Source organism: Eublepharis macularius, chromosome 3 (genome assembly GCF_028583425.1).
Source record: "Eublepharis macularius isolate TG4126 chromosome 3, MPM_Emac_v1.0, whole genome shotgun sequence".
Classification (NCBI taxonomy): domain Eukaryota; kingdom Metazoa; phylum Chordata; class Lepidosauria; order Squamata; family Eublepharidae; genus Eublepharis; species Eublepharis macularius.
Genome location: NC_072792.1, coordinates 157,624,587 through 157,647,670, shown reverse-complemented (window position 1 = coordinate 157,647,670; position 23,084 = coordinate 157,624,587). Strand labels below are relative to the sequence as shown.

General features: G+C 43.2%; 1 protein-coding gene across 1 annotated transcript in view; it reads right to left on the bottom strand.

Moving 5' to 3' along the window:
- MICU2 (mitochondrial calcium uptake 2) overlaps positions 1-23,084 on the bottom strand; it is a 125,873-nt gene that overhangs the window by 5,823 nt on the left and 96,966 nt on the right. Inside the window, exons 9-11 of the mRNA XM_054973587.1 lie at positions 16,054-16,225; positions 15,742-15,850; positions 14,512-14,669 (exon numbers count right to left, since the gene is read on the bottom strand). Of these exons, the coding sequence (XP_054829562.1) occupies positions 14,512-14,669; positions 15,742-15,850; positions 16,054-16,225 (439 nt within the window). The remainder of the gene's footprint in view (positions 1-14,511; positions 14,670-15,741; positions 15,851-16,053; positions 16,226-23,084) is intronic.

The following is a 23,084-nucleotide window of genomic DNA, read 5'->3' as shown; positions in this document are numbered from 1 at the left end:
GTTCCTGAAGCACTGTGCCTGAGTTTTAAGTAAGACTCTCGGGCAATTCTTGCTTGGGAGTAAAGAAAGTTTACTCCTGAGTGTTTTTTTCGCTTGGGGACTCACAGAAACAGTCCTTGAGCCCTTTTGTTTGCGGCAAGCAGCCGCCCCGTGCGCGCTTTGGTCTTTTGGTCTTGGCTTGGAGACAGCTTTAACAGTCTGTCTCTGGGCAGGAGGCCTGGGGATCTTTTGAGTTCTTGGGTTTAGAGAACCTGGGAGCGCCTTTTTCCTGGTCTCGTGGCTTGTAACCGAGCCTACACGAGAATAGGAGTTGAAAGCAAGGAAACCCTCACCCCCTTTGGAAACCCTTTTAAAAGTCCTTGAGGACTAAGAGGAGAGGAGCTCCGAAAAAAAATAAGTCCCTGGAGAGGACGGTGTAATCCTGTGTATGCCCCTTTAAGAATCCTTGAGGACTTGTAAAAGCCCCTGGAGAGGACTGGCTTAAAGGACCCCCCCCCATGGGCATTGCATCAGTGTGCAAAATAAAAATAAAAATAAAATAATAATAATAAAAATGTACCGTACTAACACCAGAGTACCCCACTTGGAGAAGTGGGTGGTAAAGAAAGGAAAACACCCTTGGGAATCCTGTCCAAATAGCTAGAGATGCTTTCCAGGATTTTTGTGGAAAGGAGAAACCCAATTCGGATGATGAGGAAGACAGGCTCTTCCAAGCCGGGAGAAATGCTAACCTCCCCAGATCAGCCCTCAAAGTAAGCATCCCTTGCCAGCCAGCAGAAACCCCCCCCCCCACTCCGCTGCTGAGCTTGGACAGAAAACAGTTTCCCCTCTAGAGCTGAACATCTAATGGATTGTAGAATTCCTTGAAGAAACTCAGACACCCTAGATTTTATAATATCTAGTGCAAAAGGTAAAAGAAAGGAAGAATTTTGTGTAAGGAAGCTTGTATTTGTGTGCATGAGGAATGGTAGGAAGTGACTTCTTGCCATCCGGCAGGGATAGCAGCTGCAATCTGTTCCCCCTGTTTATGTGTGGGTGTGCAAATTGTGTGTAAGAAGGGCCCCTTGCTTCTCAAGGGACTCTGAGCATCTTCAGGAGGATTGTATTTTGTGGGCATTTCCAGGCTGGGTGGTGGTCTGGCAGACAGCGCAGGACAGTCTGTAACCTGGTGTTAACCCTTGGTACCGGGAAACAGCAGGAGCAGATGTGGCTGGGTTCTGTGTGCGAGACATACACCATACTTGAGTTATGGTCCAATTTACTCCCTCCACTCTCAACTTCTGACTAGTTCAGGGGCCGGGGAAGTTGCTCGGTGTGTTAGTGGTTGAATTTGTAGGTTGAATTTGATTGCGGATAGGTGAAACAGTCCTTCTGCTAAGAATTCATCCTGGCCCCCTTTTTCGCTAGGTCCCCCAGCAAGGGAACTCAGACCTAGTGGATGCAGGCAAAAGGCTTATTTGTTGTGTTGTCTAGGACTGATTTTTCTGGTAAAACTCTGATTTGGAATGTTAAAATGACACCTGAGATAGGATAAATGTGTTGTGGATATTGAGTAAAAAGGATGATAGTTTAAGTTAGAGAAAAGTGATTTAGTTTTGGAGAAAGGAAATCTAGCCTCCAAACGAGAAATGGCCCGTGCTACCACAAAGGCCGTCCATGATAGAGTATCTTCCCTAAAACAACAATTAAGGGAAGACAGGTAGCTGAATTGCTGGCTGCTCAGATTAAGGCCAACCACCAGGCTTGTTGTGTTAGGATGAGAGCTCTGGGGAGTCAACTTGGTTTGCTTAGAGAGTTGATCGCCTCTACTCATTCCAGTGACTTGCCGAGACGCTCCCTCTTGACCTGCTCGCCTCCTGATGCCTTGGCCAAATACTGCCAAAAGAGAGCCAGAAACTCAGCAGAAGTAGAACAGAGTCTTTTAACCAGGACCATAAGAGATTTTTATGGGCAGAACTTAGGAGACATGGCTCACTTCTGTCCTCCTCAAGACCTCCTTAAGAGAGGCATAATCTGTCATCCGCAGACCTCCTTAAGAGAGTCAAAATCTGCCGTCCCACCTTAAAGCGTGAGGCCTGTGTTAACCCTCTCTGCGCCTATTTGTCTCAACCACCCAACCTGGGTCTCCATGGTCCGGGAAGCTAAATTTACCCAAACCTGAAAGGAGACGAGATAGAAACTATTAATAAGGGAAGAAGGAGCTGACGAAAAACGTAGAAACTTCCTCAAGAAATAGAAAGCCTTGTAAATGGCCAGTTTGAAGAGAAAAACACACATTGGCATGAAGTGTAATAAAACTCCTGGTGTATAGTACTATGTGTAATAATACTCCAGAGGATAGGATAGGACTTTTGAAGCCCCTCCAGTCTAATGCTGAGAGCAGCAGAAGAGACTGTGCTTCCCTACCACGGAACTAGAAATTTGGCCCAGCCTCTGAGCATGTGCAGAGCTTAAAAAAAAAAAAAGAAGAAGCCATTCCCCAAGCAATTGTCTTGGCTCCCATAGAACGCACCCAGCCAAGCTATGCGGAACCCACCGTGACTGGGCCCTACAAACCAGTCAAATGGGAGCGCAAATGCAGCCCCCTTAGGAGACCCAAAATGGCGTTAAAAATCACTGAGGTCAGCTAGCTTGGTCTCAGCTTTCCCGAACCAGCAACTCTGAAGAAAAGATTGTGTGGTGCATCTGTGGTTTAATAGTACTTGGACTGATTCAGAAACATTTGTGCATCTGTCTCCCCATTTTAAAATACTTAAGCCCAAAGTTTAGTGAAAAGGTGGAACCTCCAGTGCCAGGAGCAGTCATGAATGTAGTAATGCTCCCAGGCTGAGATCAGTCTAAATAAAAGTGTTCATTGGTTTCCTCTTAGAACTTGGAATAGAAAGGACCCAAGAGTAGTAGAACGTCTCCAGGATGGAATGTAAATTCGGGTCCCCACAACCCCATCCTTTTTTTAATTGTAAGGTTTTCTCTCTCTCTCTCTCTCTCTCTCTCTCTAAATATGTTTATGAACCTCTGCTTTCAGAGGCACTTTGTTGTACCCCACTTTATGGAAGTCACTGGCCTTCTGAAAACAAGGGGGGGAGAAATAGCCTCTCCCACAACCCAATCCATTGTTTTCAGAAGCCCAGACAATCTTGGTTAAAGGCATAAACCCAAAATTATTACATCATCATTGCATTATTGTTGATTACATGCTGCAAGACAAAATTTTTCCCGTAGGACGGATCTTTCTTTAATAAACTGCCATATGCCCGGTTGAATTAACCAATAGCCTACCTTGCAGGAAGGGTGGTGCCTTTGAATAGCTGACAGCTGCACCCACCCCATTCTTTTCTTTGCTTAAGCCAACTCAATACTGGCATATATATATATATATGTATCCCCTTTTGTTATATGTCTAATAAATGGACTGGATTGTTGGGTGAAATGTTAATATTGGATGTTAAGTAGGAGCTAGATGGTGTGTGTAAAGAATAATTATTAAGACAGAAGGAAAGATGAAGGCAAGCTGTATATTTCAGTTGGTCTAATAGGAAGTAATATGTAGAGGTAGGATCATTTGGTATGTGCAAAGAGGTTTAGAGATATTTCTGAGAACTGTTTGGAATAAAGATATAGAGAATTAATGCTTTGAAACACCCGGCAGCCAGTGTCCTCTTTACTACTGTACAATTTACCTTGATGCTGACCTGCTCAGCAGCAAGAAGTTCTTCCCCTCCCCCTTCCCCCTTTTTTTTGCTATGTTTTCCTTTTCCAAATGCTGTTAGTGTTCTTGTGATTCTTGAGGAAGCAGACATGAGACCCTCCAGCAACCCCTTTTGGAAACCTACCTACGGAGCAGCCAAAGGAGCAGAATTTGAGACTCCTTCGCTGGCCAGAGGCTGCCTCCGTTTTTCTGGCTGATTTGATTCAAAGGCCAGCACCAGCTCCATGGAAGGGCAGCCCTCTCTTCCAAGGGGACCCCTCATTTTTTTCTCTTTTTGCTAAAGGACATGCGTGTCATTCCATTTTTGTTTTTGGGGACATTGCCGCTTATTCTGTCCAATGCCCTTTCTGATACAAGGGGGGGTGTAAACACTTTCCTTCCTACCTTGTGTACCTAGTTGCATTTCTTTTGCCCCTCATTCGGTTACTTATTTGATTGAATGTATTCCTGAACTGAGTTCATCGATCTATGCTTACTGTTCAAATTGATTTTGATCTGCTTTTTACATTAAGTTCATTGGGTGTTAAGCTAATTTTTATCTTTGGTTTTTCCTTACATTATTGAATTGTTATTTGCCTTCTTAATTTTGACCTGCTTTTTGCAGTAAGTTCATGAAGTGTTAAGCTAATTTTATCTTTGGTTTTCCCTTACATTATTGAATTGGTGTTATTTACCTTTTCATTTGTTCTATTCTGACTCACTAGTTATGATGATGCTTGTATGTTTACATAGGGCACTGCCATTTGATTGGATTCCTTGCCCTTCACCAACCATATCTGATTCCAATGCCTTTAATGCCTAGGGTTAATTCATAGTATCCCATTCACTTAGTGCTTTTGGTCTTTGTGCATCATATTGTTGCATTTTCTTCGCTTTAACTGTTTGCATCCATGTTCATGGTCAATGCTTTGCTGTTACATTGCTTTAAGGGTTGCCTAGAAATCTTTGTGTATTTCTCTGTCACCTTCATTGCTATGCCTCTCACCTGTCAACTCTCAGGCAGGGGAAGCCACTATACTGGTTGAATTAATTTTGATATGCTTTATTTTTATCAGTTGCTTTTTATATGTGCTATTTTGACATAATGCCCTCATTTATTCTATGCTTGTATGTTTTTGTGGAGCACTGCCATTCATTCTGATTGTTTGCTTTTCACTGACACTATTGGATTTCCATTGGACTCTCGCATTGATTATGCTGCCTTAATGCCTGTGTTACTTCACTGCATTTCACCCTGTATGTGTATACATATTGTAATGGCTTACTAGTATTATATGTATAAGAGCATGCATGATTTATGTGAATGAAAGATGCTTGTGATGATGCTCAATGAGGCTGTCTGCCCACCCAGCAGCTCCCACCCAAGCTGCTCTGATGTATAGCCCCCTTGGGCACTAGGGGGGGAGGTCTCTTTTATTAGGGCGCCTCACCCCTACCAGCCTAGCTACTGCATGCTCAGACTACAGGGAATGGAAATGACTCCATCCACCTCCAAGCTCCACCAAGTGAAGACCCAGCCAATTGACCAGAAGCTGTGTGCCTAGAGCTCCTCCTTGATCCTGCACTGCGAAGTGACAGCGGAGTGGAAGTGTGTTCTTGTTTCATGTATTCATAGGCTGAATGAGCTTGTTTCTGTATATATATGCGTAACCCAGTTTGACAGCTATACTGTAAACTGTGCCTCTGTGAATACTGTATGCTTGCATCTACCCATTATTATTGATTGCATGTGACTATGGCCTACTGATGGTGTATACTATGGCTGCTGATTCCTACTGGTCGCTCATTGCTTATTAACCACTATAATTGATTACTGCTTATTGGTTACTACCTTTGATTATTAATGTAATACTGAATATTAAGGTTTAGCCCTCCTCAGCTGGAGCCCCACCGCTACAGGAATATCCAATCTGACCATGCACCCAATTGTTGTTATGTTGATCTTCCAGGTCTTGGTGCTCTCCGTCCATCCCTTGCGTGTTTTATTACCATTGTTGTTATGAACCATGATAGTTGTGTGTACATTTATGCGCATGGACTGAACCAGTCCCATGGACACTTTGCCTGCCGGACACCGCCCTGAGGCCCTCTTGTGGACTAGGGGGGGAGCGTTCCTCTCTACCTCTCGACCCACGATCTGCCTCCAGACGGCCACCTGTGGCTCCACCTCCATGAGGACTAGAAACTGTGTGCCTGACGCCTTGTCTACCAGCCCACGCTCCAGCACTGCAGTTCAACGCAGACGTCTAGGGGAGTGCACAGACACATGGACTAAGTTTGCTTGTCTCTTGTATATATGCAACCCAGTCTCATAGCTGTGCTGTGGACTGCGCCATCTGTGATCTTTTTCCTCCCCTGGTCCCTATGGACTTATTCCAACAACTTGCCTTCTAGGAAGTGTAGTCCTATGAATTTAGTTCCCCAAGTTGTATGCCGTATGAATTGTTCTCTCAAATCCGTTTTCCTCAACTATAGTGCTTTTAGGTATTATTGTCATTATCCTTGTGTTTGTTTGTACTATGAACCACATTATGTTTTGAGTCTATGCATATTTTATTTCGTTATAAAATGCCCTCAGCTTAGCCTATGGCCATACCACCAGTACCCATGTCTCTGCTTTGCTTTTGCTTTTGGCCATATATGAAATAACCATGGTTCTTATGTATGCATCTGTACCACTGTAAGCCACCTCTGAGTCTAGCCACATGGGAATGATGTCTGTTCATGAATTGTGATGCGACGTCTAGCCTTGTATAATTACTTCCACCCTCTATGAGTGGATAGGTCTATGAATGAATTGTTTTGTGTTTACGAATTGCTCTTTTATGAATTGCTCTGTACCCATGAATTACTATGCATTCATGAATTGCTCTACACCTGTGTCTGGACTTATGAGTTGCTATGTACCCCTCACCCAGAAATGAGATATGAATTGTTTCAAACCATGTATGATCTGCTTCCCGCTTTTACCTGAATGAATTGCCTTGTGTTTTTATAACCGCTGATCATTCTGTGAAATGTCTCTGCCCTTAAATATGTGCATATGAGTTATCTTGCATATTATGAAACTGTGTATTCCTGCTTGTGCTAACGGTTGCATCTTGGAAATATGTGTGTATGTGTATCTATATATACATGTGTTTATACATACCTATATGGGTAGTTTTCCTGAGGTGGACACAGAGATGTGCATGGCTGATCTAAATTTTGTAATCTGGCTGTGTGGTTCTCCATACCAAACTTGCAAATGACACCTCCCCTTCCTCCCCCTTCCCTCCCCCACCCCCTGGATGCTCGACCACCAGAGGTGCCACTCTTGCTCAACGGTGAAGACATGTTCGGGGACCGACCCTCCTGGGTTGGGTGGTCCCCGAGGGGGGGAATTGTTACCGAGCAGCCCCCCCTCCCTCCAGAGGCCAGCCATGAACTGGGTCTGAGCTCTACACCAAAAGACTGCCGTGCCTGTGTTCCTCTAATACACGTGTCAGTTTCATATCTGATGCTGCAACAGACTGACAGTTCCTGGACAATTGCTCTCAAAACTCTTACGTGGCACTGCCCTGCTCAAGCTTATATCTGGACTCTCCTGTGTGATGCTGCCCCGTTGCCAACCATGGACTGTGTCTTAAACGCTGCTCCCTTGCCTGCCATGAGAGCTTGCCTCACTCTGGGCTCCAGCTACGCTGCCAGCAGCCAGATGCCAGCCAGGGGAAACCTTCTGCGAGGGTGGCCAGGCGCTCCCTGGCCAGCTCCTGCCGGGAGCCTCCCATGGGCTGATTGTCCTCACTGCCAGACAATCTGCTGGTAAGCCCTAGCCAACAGCCAAGAAGCCGAGGGGAACAGCCTGCTTTGGGAAGCCATTGCGAAGGAGCGAGCGGACCACGTACGCAGCAAGAGAATCCCACTCTCCTTTGCATTTCTTAACACCTATCCTGAATGGAGATTGATCATCAGTCAGCCAGGGCAATCAACAAGCGCACATCAAAGCAACCTTTGCACTCCGGACTTGAAGGCACCAGGATGGGCGCTGGGAACGAGCAAACGTCCCGGTTCCCCTTCCTCCTCCCCTCCCCTCTCCCTAAAGGTGTCATTTATAAATTAATCAGACTTCAAACATGGTCCAATCAAGGCTGTCCCGATGGGCTCAAACCCTTTGATTTAAGTCGTGAGAACCACTGACAGGGGCGCCAGCCCCTGGGTGCTTTGAAAGTATATAAGCTAGCCCCTCAAACCTGAGGGTGCGCGTGCGCCAGCCCCATCCCACTTCCTTGCTGTCTCTCCGTGATTCCAGTGCGGGCGCTGGATCATGTCACGTCCATATCTCTGACATGCCTACTGCTTGTGAGTATGCCCTTTGTCATCGTGGGGTTCCTGCTCAGGTCTCTAATGTTCATACTCTGTATTTCTTAGATCTTGTATGTAATCTTGGATGTGTGTGTAATTTCAGGCATATGTCACACTATTAGAAAATACACGTTATTGATTGAACATCTGTAGTCTGCCTCTTTGTCACGGGGATTTCTGAAAATGGACCTTGGTATAGCTGGCTAGATCCGCGCTGTTTTAGTTCTGGACTGCTAAGCTAACTCCCCATCCTATTAATAGAGCAGTTCCAGTAACACCATTTCGGTTTTCTTTTTTCCTCACCTCAAATCTGGGGCTGAGATGACTTATTTCTCTTAAAGGTTTTTTTTTTAAACCATCCCTAGTCATTCTAGTGAAGAATAAAACTACATTTAAAGAAGAAAAGTTTCTGTTTTTATCTTTGTCATTATGGCTCAAGAGGGAACTCATCAATGGTGCCAGGTCTCTTCAGGGTTCTCAATCTCATTGCTGTAAGAGTCTGTAGTCATTCAGGAATGTGTAGAGGGTCTCTTTAAGTCAACTTGGAACAACTTTATTTAGCAGAAATAAATAAAAGGACACAAGGCCTAACAGAGGGCTTCCACAGCAGTCCTTCAACCAGCTTAAGCAGACATGAGTAAAACTTTGGCTGGAACTACTCCAGATTCTAATATCCTGGGACTAAAATAAAACATGAAACAAACTCTGCAGCCTTTCAATTGCTTCTGCTGGAAGAGAGTTCTTATTGCAATTGTTTTCAGCCCGTTTCTGGAGTCATTCCTGTATGACATTTGACATTGTTTTTAACATGAACCAGTTTGATATAATGGTGCACAATGGTACGGCATTGAGCTAAGATCTGGGCAATCCAGATTCAAATGCCATTCTGCCCGAAAGGTTTGCCTGTGACCGTGAGACCGTTGCATTCTCTCAAGCCTGGCCTGCTTTGCAGGGTTGTTGTGTGGATGGAAATGTTAGAGCTACTTGGGGCTGAAAGGTGAGGTTTAATAGTCTCATCTTTTAAAAGGATGTCTTACTTTTCTACTCAGAATGGGTGCGCCAGGGCCAGAGGTTCTTGACACAAAAAATTCATTAAATCGGCTGCTGTTAGGGACTTACTGCAATCTTTTAGCAAATGTATACTTCATTCCAGTGGTCATTGTTATTGTTGATGATGGCACTTCATCTCTAATTCAGTCATTGTAGAGTTGAATGCTGTAAACTGATAGCCTAACTGGGAAGCAGAATTCCCCTGCTGCAATTTTTCCTTTAAGCTGCTAATCAACAGGTTATTTTGATCCTTTTACCATCCCCTTTGAAGGGAGCATGACGCATGTTTTAACCCCATCCTGGGGCATAAATGGTATTAACAACAACAACAACAACATTCGATTTATATACTGCCCTTCAGGACAACTTAATGCCCATTCAGAGTGGTTTACAAAGTATGTTATTATTATCCCCACAACCAGAGCTCATTTTGAGGGGGAATGCACAGGAACGCAGTTCCGGCAGTTCCTCAAAGAGGTCACATGTCAGGTGGGCCCGCCCACCTCTCGGCCATTTTGGGCCCGTTTCGGCCTGGATTGGGGCCGAAACTGCCTGTATCGGACCTCTGACAGGTGGTGGATCACTCTCCCACTCATCAGAGGCCCGATCCTGACCATTTTGGGCCCCTTTTCAGCCGTTTTCAGCCCCTTTTTGCCATTTTGGGCCCAATTTAGGCCCTGAATGGCCAGGATTGGGTCCAAAACAGCCAGGATAGGTGATGTCAGGGGGTGTGGCATATGCATATCAGTTATACTAATGACACTTCCAGTGATGGCAAGAGGCATGGCATACGCTAATGAGTTATGCTAATGAGTTCCTCCAGCTCTTTTTCTACAAAATGACCCGTGCCCACAACAAACATCCTGTGAGGTGGGTGGGGCTGAGAGAGCTCTAAAAGAGCTGTGACTGACCCAAGGTCACCCAGCTGGCTTCAAGTGGAGGAGTGGGGAATCAAACCCAGTTCTCCAGATTAGAGTCCCACTGCTCTTAACCACTACACCAAACTGGGGTCACATTTTTATAGAGTGCTCAAATCTGATACTCGTTGTAGGCAATAAAAAGCGTCAGTTGCAGTACCTGATTAGAGTCCTGCCGCTCTTAACCACTACACCAAACAGGCTTGGCTGAAGTGTTATCAACTGAGGCCACTGAACATCTTCAATGGCAGATTGCCTCTGGGTATAATTAGATAAAAGCCCAGCGACTCTCTAAGGGCTAACATTGATTTCATATGTGTTTTTGTGAGTTCAGCTGACTCCTTCAGATAGCCATATATTTCACAGCCTATAACTACAGTGTATGTGACAAATCTGTTCTTTTAATCGAAGCCAATGTTTTAGATTGCTCTAGTCCATGCTAGGACTCAGTATTTCTTTTAAACAGTAGTGGCTATTACTGTGACTTCACACAGAAACTCTTGAATTCTTCAGTCCGGATGAACAACTCTCTATGGGGAGGAACAAGCTTGCTGCTGAATCTTTAAAAGCCACGACTTCTTCCCCTTCCTTCAAATAACTTGGTGTCTCAAGGTAGTGCACATGTTTTGCATGCACAAGAAGCCAAGTTCTATCTCAATGAAGACAGACAAATGAATTTAAAGGATTTCTCCTATTAAGAATCTTTTGATACCAAACTACTGAAAAATCCTTTAAATTCATTTGTCTATCTTCATTGGTGATTTTACTCCACAAGAGAAAGTAAAAATTCAGTAATCTGCTGCCTTGTCTACCATTCACAGGTTTCCTACAATTCTTTTTCACATCTGCGTTGCACTGTGGGCTGAGATGACCCAAGGTCTTCTCCACATCTCTTCTCAGCAGTGGTTGCTTGTTCTCCCATTGGTTGAACTATACAGTCCAGTACTTCCCTGAGACAGAAAAAGGGTGTTATTTTTGAGTGCTCCTTATTTGTTAAGGAGGACAGGTGAAAAAGCCTATTTTAGGTTCAGGTCATCTAATTTTCTGTATTGTGGTCTTTATAGTTTTTGCTTGGCTGCCTTATTCATACATCTCTCTACCATTCCTGCAGAGCCCCTCTGCTGTTGGGGGTGTAAACGGTTAGTGACAGAATTCCAACACCCACTTTTTTCTTTGGAATTAAAATACACGACAACGAGGGAGTCCCACTTGAGGCTGCGATATCGTTTTTTCTCTGCTCTGTTGACGGTTTGTTATTGACCCTTTCCAGGGCAACCCACTCCTTTTGTCCTACTAGTTGATAAAGAGTTTTCTTTTGCTTTTTTAGTCTTAGTTGAGCCACATTTTACTAAAATTGTTCAGCTTTTTCACTCTCACAATTGCATCTCCTCCGTTCTTACATTACCTGTACATGACACCTTGACAGAATTGGGTCTCACTCTTCAAGGGATACCTAGATTGTTTTTCTTCTTTCCTAGATGGAATGTATGTTCCCCATTCTCATGCCTTCAGCACTCTATTCTTCCCAGACCACTCTTGTGATGCGGGGCCTTTGGAAGTTCCTGCCATCTGCCAGTTTGGTGTAGTTAAGTACGGGACTCTAATCTGGAGAGCCGGGTTTGATTCCCCATTCCTCCACTTGAAGCCAGCTGGGTGACCTTGGGCTAGTCACAGTTCTCTGGAGCTCTCTCAGCCCCACCCACCTCACAGGGTGATTATTGTTGTAGGGATAATAATGGCATACTTTGTAGACCGCTCTGAGTGGGTGTTAAGTCGTCCTGAAGGGCAGTATATAAATCAAATGTTGTTATCATCATCATCTCAGGGGCACCTCTGCAGTGTGTGGGCCCTGCTATGAAGGTGTGTCTCCAGGTGGCTCATGGTCTTCTGCAAAATGAGTTAGTTATACTACTACTACATCGAACACAAGGCATACCTTGCTTTTCTTTGTCTTTTGTTTTAATGCAAATGCTCCTTGTCATTGCAATGCATTGCGATTATGTTTTCCTCAACTAACTGGCATGGACTCCTAGATACTCTGATTGAAGGCATGGACTACTTGGCCTTGCCACACACTGTGGTGGTCCAACTGTTTGCTTCTTTGCTACCAGGGACCTCCTGTCATTGGGGAATGCCTTTGTTAATCTATTGGCAAGGTAATCTGCTTTGTTCCCCCCCCCCCGGCTGTTTTTGCTGTGCAGATTGCTCTGCTAACAGCCCAAGGTTTATTTATGGTGCATACTTTCCATCCTTTCTTTGGCCCTATCACACCTGCTTTATTGTTTTCATTATTCTGGCATGGATCTGCTATGTTTTCATTCCCGTTTATGGAAGTTTTGGTCAGCTCCTTTTCCTGCACTATAACAGTAGCCTCAGTTTTTTTTCAGAGTGGCAACTGCTCTCCTTGATTACCATATCTTGGACTTCCAAGTGGGTAAGAGTGTCTACTGAGACTACAGCAGGACTTGGACCCTTCTTCTTGTGCTATTGATTATGTCTGGGACTCAAACACTCTAATCTTGCCCTTTCCTTATTGGATTTCCAAAGGCATTCCAAGTAGGGTGTAATCCCTTGTTAATTTCCCTGGTGCACGTGTGCAGCCTATGGAATGTGGACACTGTGGCTTCTAACCTGTGGTCCCCCCCCCTTTCATAAAGATTCACAACATTAATGTGTCCAATGCCCTGGCCAAAATTCCCCACCAGGAATTGGCTTTCAGTCCTTATGTCAATGAGATGCAAAGCATCTGTTGGGAAGGCAGTCCTCCATAGTCTCTTACTCTGAAAGCTTCTCACCCACGTTCAGTAAGTGAGCTTGTTACTCTCCCAATATGGGACTGCACAGAAGCCATGAAGATGAAAACAGGGTTGCACTTAACCCATAACTGTGTTCATCGAGTGGTCTTCTGTGCAGGCACACACCTCTCCCTCCTGCCCTGCAGTGAACTCTCTAGAAGCTTACTTTCTGTAGAGTCTCAGTGGTGGCATGGAGAGGACTTAGTGAACAGTGCTCTTCCCTCCCAATCATGTGACGGTTTGGCAGGAAAGCGCCAAGGGGAGGAGGGGCCTTCCTAGTCTTCTACAAAGCTCTGGGAATCTTCTTTGTGGGTGGCCTGCACATATGCAGTCCTAATGTGTGCCTGCACAGATGACCACTCAAACAACTGTTACAGGTGAGTACAGTCCTGGTATCCCTTTCCCACCTCTACGTACATACATACATGAACACTCATGAAGCTACCTAAGACTGAATCAGACCATTGTTCCATCAAGGTCAGCACTGTCTACTCAGACTGGCAGCAGCTCTCCGGTGCCTCAAATGGAGGTCTTTCACATACTCTACTAACTGATTCTTAATTGAACCTGGACTCTACCACTGAGTCGCAGCTTCTCCCCTACATCTCTAGGTCAGGTCAGCAGGTGTATTCTAGGAGTCCATGCCTTGTAGGCACACATATGTCCAACTGAGATTAGTACTGAGGCATGTAGGAAAGGGGATTTAACCCTCCCCCACATCATTTCCCCTAATCTAAAATGGATTTAGGGATGCTATTTGCCAATTTTGGGGAAACCTATGCATACTCCATCAGGATACACAGAATACCCAACAGGGCACATAGTGCTCCACTGGAGTCATTTCAGGTTGGAACCACAGCGCATGAGAAAAAGGCCAGTCCAGAGCAGCTCCCTGTGGACCCGAGAGACACAGGCTCCTAGAACAAATTGGCGACCTAACCTCAGGAACTAATTAAGCGATGGAAAGTCCTGTGGAGGAGTCAGTTGATAAACTTGGCTCTCGTGTTTAGGGCTAAAATGAGTGTTCCACAGAAAGCAGATGAGCATTTTCCCAGTCTGCTAATGCAGAGTCTTTGCCTACAGGCGTATCTTGTACAGAGCTCTTTCTTGCTCCCTGCCTCCACTTGTAGCAGAACAATCTGAATGGTATGGCCTTATCTGAAAGGTGAGTTGGATATAATGGATCCAAGAGCAGATTACATTCAAATCCCAGTGATTCTGAAATATCTGGAATGGATTAGATGGACCCTGCATTAGAGGCCATGAGGTTGGGCATTCAGTGAGACAGACTATTTAACACCATTCATCAGTTAATCAACATTTCACATAAATTATCTTCTAATCTTTACAATAACCCTGTAAGGTAGGCCAGTATTACCCCCCATTTTACCAGTGGGGGATTGAGACTGAGAGTGTGGCTTGTCTAATTATTTGAGTTCATAGTAAATGTAAGATTCAAGCCAGAGACAGCCTGATTTATAGCTTTTATAGATCAGTTAACACTGAGCTCACTTTACTTAGGAAGCCCCCCTATTTTTTTATTTATAATTCTTTCCTCTTTCCCTATAAAATTGGTACTATCACTACTTGTTTCCACAGCCTATCCATTTATATGATCTATACTTCGGCTCCTTAATTGTTTAGAGAAGAGTACCCCAAACATGCAGCAGAAATGTTTCGAGGCTTTGTTACTCACCCTTAAACCTCGATGCATCCTGTTCTTTAGAACGCCAAGAAACTCTGCATGGCTGAGGCAATTGTCTCCATCTAAATCAAAAATCTTGAAGATGGTGTCCAAAACATTATCTGAGAGCTCCTGTCCTGTAGCCACCTTCACAGCTCTTTTGAATTCAGCTAGCAAAATATATTGCGTGTGTGAAGAAATGGACAGGCATGTTACTATTAAAAACCCAAAACCACCACTCAAGCTATGGAGACGCAAAAGCTAACATAAAAGATACAGGGTATTTGGGAAACAAAGCAGATACAATTATTTCTGAGCTATCATTCAAATTATTAGGATAAGCAGCGGCAGGGCTTTTTTTCTGGGAAAAGAGGTGGTGGAACTCAGTGGGTTGCCCTCAGAGAAAATGGTCACATGGCTGGTGGCCCCGCCCCCTGATCTCCAGACAGAGGGGAGTTTAGATTGGCTTGGCGGCGCGGAGGACAATCTAAACTCCCCTCTGTCTGGAGATCAGGGGGCAGGGCCACCAGCCATGTGACCATTTTCAAGAGGTTCCGGAACTCCGTTCCACCATGTTCCTGCTGAAAAAAAGCCCCGAGCAGCAGTAAACTGACTCCATATGGTCCCTCCTTGAAGGTTCAGCTCTGATTCACAAAGGATCTTTAAGGGCCACTTCACCTGTTGCCCAAACAGTGGCAGTAAAGCCATGCCTGTGCACTCCTGCTTTTCATCACTTTCTGTCATGCGAGAATGTGTGTTTCTGTACTGCAGACAAAGTCCGCAGGAGAAGGGCACAACTCCTCTTTTTGTACAACAAAATGAACAGAAGAACACAGGCTCTCGAGTGTACTTGCAGCTCAGCTTTTTGAAAATTCTTGTGCTGTGTGAAGCAGACATTTGGAGACCTTCTTATTGGAGGAATGTGTTTGGAGTCAATTTACCACTATTGGCCTTGATCACTGGAAGAAAGCAGCTAGCTGCCATCTTCCAGCAGGGTCCAAAACAGTGGCACCTGCTTGCTTGCTTGGTTATGGAGCAGCGCTGACGGCCACCTTGGCAATCATCTTCTGGCTATCAAAATAAACAATGTGGTTTAGAGATCATGACGAGTTGGCTCAGGATTCTCCTATGTAAGGAGATGTTAGTATCATATACTGATATTCAGAGTACATGTTTTCAGGCATTATGGACATAATCATTTTATCTTTAAAAATTTAAATATACCAATAATGTACTTCTTACCCTGTTTAACGGGACGGTTTGCCACAGTAAACATTTTCAAGGCAATTGAAAAGTCTTCCAGGCGGTTCGTAAACTGGCAGAAAGTCTTAAATTCCTCTATGCTTATACACTAGAATACCGAAACAGAATTTGATGAGGCTTATAGGTAAGTCGTCTACACCCAAGATTTATCATGGTTATCAGACTGATAACATAATTTATTCAAAACAATAAATAATGAAAAAAGTGAAGCAAAGAAATCAACTTTTTTTTGCATTTGGCACCAGTGCTCTTCAATTAAACATAAAAAAAGTTTAAGCACTCTGTACTAACCTCTCCTGCTTGAATTCTCTCTTTTACATTTTGCCAGTAAACTTCATTGTTTTCCTCATCAGTAAAATACAACAACCACTCTATAAAGTCCTCTTTTGTCATGAAACTCAGACCTTTTGAAAACTGGATAAATTCCATTTCTTGCACCTCTGTTTGTAAATTCTGCATGAATCTAAAATAAGAGTGACAAAGTAAATCAGTATACAGATAAGAATACATTATCACTTCATAGTAAGTTGCTTTTTCCTAGGGTATTTTTCTTCCCTTCCACCCTCTAAGGACCTGCAGGATGGCTTGCAATCTTAATTAAAATTAATTATAACACTGCTATATAAGAGCTAATGACTAAAAACAAAAAATAAAAACTAGAACAGGATCAAATAAAGTGATATATCAGGAAAGCCAAATCTCTACACAATCTCCCCAGAGGCTTTATGTAGATATCAAGAGGACAAGATCAAATTCTGCAGTACCCCAAAGGCCATGGGATAGAGCAACATTCTCCCAGCACCATGTTTTGATACCTGCCCTATGGGAAAGAATGGTACATTAAATACTGAATGCCACTGAGAGGTAAAACAAACAAACAAACACTATCCACCCCACTCTGCTCCCAGTTTCCTAGTCCAGATTATCTACCAGGATGACTAAGGTGATTTTGTCTCTTGGAAAACAAGTTGAAACAGATCTAGATAATTTTCTCCAGGAATCTCTGCAATTGTACAATCTCTGCAACACATGCTCAAACATCTTGCCTAGGGATAGAATAGTGGAGACCAGACAGAAATTATTAAGGGTCCTTCCACATTCTCAAGTTGAACAAACTAAAAAGCATCCATCGGAACTAGAAGCCTGCAGGACGGCCGGATTGTCTGTTCAACATAGTATTAAAAGCATTTATAGTCTGCCTTTCCATCTTAACAATCTCCAGAGTGGGTTACAGCAAAAAAAATAATATATAGCTTTTAACTTCACATCAATTAAAATTGCATCAAAATCAGCAGACTTGAGTATATTACATCATTATCCGCATCATAAACCAGCCAGATGATGGCGCTCTATAAACAAACATCATCAGTTCACTTTTTCATGTGCAGGTATTATTTACTTATGTAAGAAATGCAAGATATAGTTCTAGCATCCAGATTTCAACGATAGTAACGTCGATGATCATTTTGGATCAATGAATATGTTGAGTCTGGATCTAGAAGACTGGACAGATCTAGGAGCTACCAACTCACAAGATGTGAAGATGGGTTCACAGTGCTGTAATGTATGAACTAGTCTGTATTAATCTAAATGTTTTCTAATGCTGTTTCAAGTTCTACCACTAGAGAGCTCTCCAAATCCATGTACTTTATTACTAAAAAGCTACTGGTTTTTAAAAAAAGTTTAACTGCATGCATAACTGAATGTGATAAATATTATAAACTTATAAGTGGCCAAAAAGACAATATTGAACCAACAGAAATAAGTCGGTAGCCTTAAAATAGGGCTTACTGAATAAAGGCTCTTAGAATTAGGGATCAGCAGGTGTTTTGATAGTTCTAAAAGGGAGTAGTGATCAATCTTAAACAAACAAGGATAACATACTACTTTCTAAGTATTGTTAGCTCATTTTGTTAATTAAAGATAATCTTGTTAATTAAAGATAATCTTATGCCACAACAAAAAGAGGATCACTTACATTTGATATGCTAGTAATTTGAATATACCTTGGATAGCTTTATTTTCTTCCTCTAAATTCTGAAGGCAGTAGAGGAAAAGGGGACGCGACTTACCACCGTTCTTTGCGTCCCAGTGGAATATCACAATCAGTTCCCCTAAAAACCAGCCTTTTCATCTGTCTTGCTTCCTCATGTTTGTGTCAACTGTGTCATTTTAGCAATTTCTCAAATGTTCTGCAACTATTAATTGAGGAGTGAATTAGAACTCTGCTGATTGTAAGCTATAATTGTCTATGCTACTATGGGTATGGCTTGTTATTAGATCTTCCAAAATGCTTAGAAGACTAAAGCCAGTGATCTTCCAGACTACCTACTGATAAAAATTTCCCAGCATCTCAGTACTCTTTCATTAGTGGACATGTTTACCACATGTGAATTTATTTGTGAGTTTTTGGGAAAGTTATGTTGGAATTAGGAGTTAAGTACTACTAGATGCTTTCACTTGTTTATTAGACTGATTTTGTTGAATTGCTTTGTTAATTCCTAGTGCCCATGACTGTGTTTCTGTTTAAAAAGAAAAAACAGTATTTTTCACACAGCTGAAACTAGTTGAAGTGTACTGACATTCAATGTAATAGTAATCTATGTCTTTTAATTAACAACTACCAAATGTGGTTTAGACTTCTGTCCCTTTTCAAGTCTGTGTTCCTATCATTTAGGCAGGAGCATAGTGAGAGTTAAAGCAGAAAAATAAGTGGAATAATTTCTGTGTTGATGACATCGAAGAGGGAAGGAGAAGATGTGCTCCCTGGGAAGAATCCTAAGGGGAGGGGGAGGGGTAACAAATAAGGCATTGGACAAATAAATTAGTCCTCTAAACTTGAACCACTTCACCATTTTAACAAATTAACCTCAACTTGCTGGGGATTTTAATTTATTTTCTTTCTCGCTGAGATTCAAGGCGGAATGCAAAACAGCGCAATTAGAACAGGCACATTGAATACAACATATAACAATGATCTGAGTCCAGTAACTTCTTAAAGACCAACAAGATTTCCAGGATACAAGCTTTCAAGAGTCAAAGCTTCTTTCCAAGGTTGCTTTGACTCTTGAAAGGTCATATCCTGGAAATCTTGTTGGTCTTAAAGGTGCTACTGGACTAAAATCTTGCTCTTCTACTCAGCAGTGGCGGCAGGGTTTCTGGTGCCCACAGCCACCCCTATGTGCACGCGCACATAGTGTGCGTGCGCCCCCCCCGGACTGCGTGATGATGTCACCGTGTGATGACGTCATCATGCAGCAAGATGGGCCCATTGGCCGGTGGGTGGCTGGGACGGCACACAGAGGCTGCCTGTGCTCTGCCCCAGATGCCTGCTGTGCCTGGCCCATGGCTGCTGCGCCCGGCTGGGGGCATGTGGCAGTGGCGGTGGCGCGGGGCTAGCCAGCTGCAGCAGCTGCGGGCCAGGCACGCGAGCTCCATGGCGCGTGCCTCCGCCCCCGACACCTCCTCCAGCAGCCCCTCCGGCACCCCAGCACCCGCCTCACCACCTCAATGGTGGCGCTGGCCCTGCTTCTACTGCAGAGCTACCCACCTGAAACTAACACATACAATGCTCTTTCTTGTGTGTGTCTTCCTGAAACATTAGATCTTCAAGGCAGGCCCTCCTCTACATATTTTCCATATCTGAAGTGAGTGTGACAGCCACTAGGAGAAAACTTATTCAATAATGAGAACTTGTCTAGGAAATCCTCTACCCATATGAAGCACTACAGGCTGGTTTCTCACCACTGGCTTTCAATGCAGCAAGATTTTAATATTGACAGGGCTTTTGAGAGTAATGTTAGTTCTGTGCTGATTTTAGTATTTTAAGGTTTTTTTTACTTTGGATTTTAATGATCTATTTCTTCTTACTGTTGTAGGCTGCCTTGCAAACCTGTTGATCAGAAAGGCAGGTTATAAAAAGTTTACAAAACACCAATTACTTCTGCAGTAGCTATTAAAGAGGGAATTGCAGAAATCAGCTATTTTAAACCAAAGTTTTTTGTACCATTTTATGCTATCTGAATACTGCTAACAAGGAGGGCAATCCAAAAATCTGCTACTGCTGTATTCTTGGATGAGATATTAGTAGAGCCATCAGTATTTAGAAAAATTATTACCCAAGGAAAGCAGTCAAGACCATCTTTCCTTTTTAAAGTTTTATATTTAAAAATTAAACCATCTGCTGACTCTGAAAGAAAACCTCCAAAATGTTAACTGCACAACTAATGCCTGCTGGAATCCAAATAAAAGATGGAAGAATAACACCAAAATGTTAAAAGTCCCATTAATCTCAAGAAATGCCCTGCAGACTTTTCCTGATCTTGACCTCAACAAACCCTCCTCTGACAATAAAAGGGACACCTCTTACAACAGACCACTTTATCAAAGAAGGATTCCTGCAGCCCAAAGTCTGAACAAGGCCTAGTACTAATCTACGTAGGAGCCCAGCAAAGATTAAAGGAGCCCATCCAATCAATGAGAATATGGTTTGATCATTGTTTGCAATCCTGATTTTTAAGCTAGTTTTCCAGTTTGAGTGTAACACCAAATTATGCTTTGCTGAAAAGCAGGAAGCAACAAATTAGCTCACCTTGAGCAGGGCTTGAGTGAGCGCCCACATCAGGTGTTCCTTGATGGTTCTTGTAAGCACCAATCCATGGTTTGGAGTTACAATCAGAAGGAACCTAAACACCTCTGAAGAGTTTAGCATCTTCCCAGGACCTTAGCATCTCCTGCTGTGAGTTACTTTGTACTACTTCAAAGAGAGCTCTTGGATCCTGATTTGGTAACCACTTGCCAGACCCATATCTGGACCCACAGATGAGATTTATCCATTGGTCCTCAGTCTGTACCAGGGAGTGAAGGCAAACCTCCCGAAGACTTCAAAATTGGCTTTCTCAATTTCTCTGCTATGATGAAAAGTGTACTTGCCGAAAGAGTGTGGAGTCCTATTATTGTGATTCAAAGACGCACGGAGCTAGTTTAATGGCTAACAGTACAATGTTACTGGTGTGCAGCAGTCTGCCACACTGCTTGGGCAGTTTTCTCCATGCCACTGTAAATGGTCTGGGGTAACATGGAAAGGGGGGGGGGAAACCCTCACTAATTCCAAGAACCCATGAATGGCTTTACATGCAGCATGAATTTAGAGTGGCTTCTACGCAGCAGATGTAAAATGCATACCAGTCCTAAGCTATGTAGTTGTAAAGAACAACACAAATTTACCTGAGAACTGAATGAACAATAAATGCAAAGTTTCGTTTCAGCATTTTGAAAAAAAAATCTCTTAACCACATGTAAACACCATTAAGCCTTATGAATGATTTTTTTTTCTGTTTTCAGGAATGTAAATTACACAGGTAACTATATCTAAAGCTTGTGTGACAGGCTTTAAGAAAGCCTAATCAAATGTAATCACTCCTGCTTTCTCTAGCTACTCCGCTGATCAATGGAAAGGCTTTCTAACAAGAACTTGGAAAATGATAAAAGCATTTGCCATCAATTTTTTCCCTTGCCTTTGACAATGATCTATGTCTGTACAGCTCATCAGTCATCTCTTGTAAAAACATCATGGCACTTTGATCAAAAAGCCAACAATGGCTTCCCATGTGAGGTAAAATGTTGTGAAAAGCCATCAGATAGAAATCACATTTTCCCTTGAACAATAGAACCCCAGAAATGATGTGCTTGAGTTACTCGCAAATAAAATAATGTGAAAAGTGATATCTCCAGGTTTTTTTTTAAAAAAGAAGAGACACTGATCCTTTCATTCTCCCTTCTATGCATTAAAACAAGCTTCGCTGTCATGTCACAATGCAAATGGAGTGGGTATATGTGGGTAGTGATAAGGAGACACATTCCAAGTACATGAAAAATAAATGCCGTTGTTGAAAAATTACCTGTATTAAACCCTACACTTATCCCGACTGCCTTAAAAGCAAGATGTGGGAGTCCAATTCTGATTACAGTGTTCTATCTGTGTGGTAGGCAAAGGTCTTTAACCTACATTTGTTGAATGCAGTAGGTACACAGTTTTATCAGTGTTATGCCTCATTGGGTCAATGCAGGATTTTATCTAATTACCTGAGACATTCCAGTTTGCACTATAAATGCAAACAACTTTTTACGGGTGCACTCTGCCCTTTGCTTTGTTAAGAGGCCCTACTGTATCTAGAGAAAAGGGAGGTAAGGAGTGTTAACAGAACTGTGTTTTTAAGAGCTACAAAAAGAGAAAAGTTTTATTTGCTTGCAGGTGGGTGCACACCTGAAATCAGAGGAAGAAAAGATTTCATGCAGCATTAGAAATCTCCCCTTCCTTGTCTTGTTTAGCTTTAAAAAACATCTCTGCAGAGAGCAGTAGCATCTGTTTCTGAATATGGGGGGCTGAATAGATACAAATCCGGCTGAACAAAGATCATGTTTTATGCTGTTTTGATACTTCTCAAATTCAGCTATCAGGCAGAAACATTCCTGAAGATAATTTGGTTCTCATAAATGGATGAAAGACTATATAAACACTACGACAGCTTCCTGTTTATACATTACTCAACACAGGTGTAAAAAGGACCAAAGATAACAGCGGGTTCCTTCTGCTCTTCTCTTTGCTGCTGCACAGCTTCTTCGAGTGCCACAACAGAGCAATGTCAGAAGTTCCGGGTCACAAGGAAAGAGCATCACGTGGCTTTTCACACCAGCATCATCTGTCCTGGAAACTGGGGTAATTCGTGAGAAGCAACTGTGCTACAATTAACACTACCTATGCTGTAGAGCAAAGGGCTCCAACATGGGAGCACAGTGCTCCTGCAGCAGCCATTTTGTGGCTGCGCCCACCCCCCTGTGTTAGATGCCTCCAGCCTCGAAAAGACTGGGGAACCCTGCTGTAGACTTAATAGATTTCACCCTGCCCTTCCTCTAAGGAGGCTCAGGGGGTAAACATGGTTCTCCTCTCCTTTACTTTATCATCACCACAATCCTTTGAGGTAAGTTAGGATGAAAAAGCCTGACCAAGGTCATTATGTAGAGGCAGGCAATGCCAAACCACATCTGTTAGTCTCTTGCCTTGAAAACCCCAGCAGGGGTCACCATAAGTCAGCTATGACTTTATGGCACCCTCCACCCCCAGGATGAAAGAATCCAAGACCATCCAACAAGCCTTCACGGTTAAGTTTGAAGCTGGGTCTCTCCAGCCCTGGTCTGACATCCTATCCAGCCTGCTACACTGGGTGTAGAGGTTCCCATGCTGTAAAGATTATGCCAAAGGGGCCCAGATACACATGGCAAGGAACCTTTGAGGTTATAAATGTTGGGTGTGAGTAAGATGG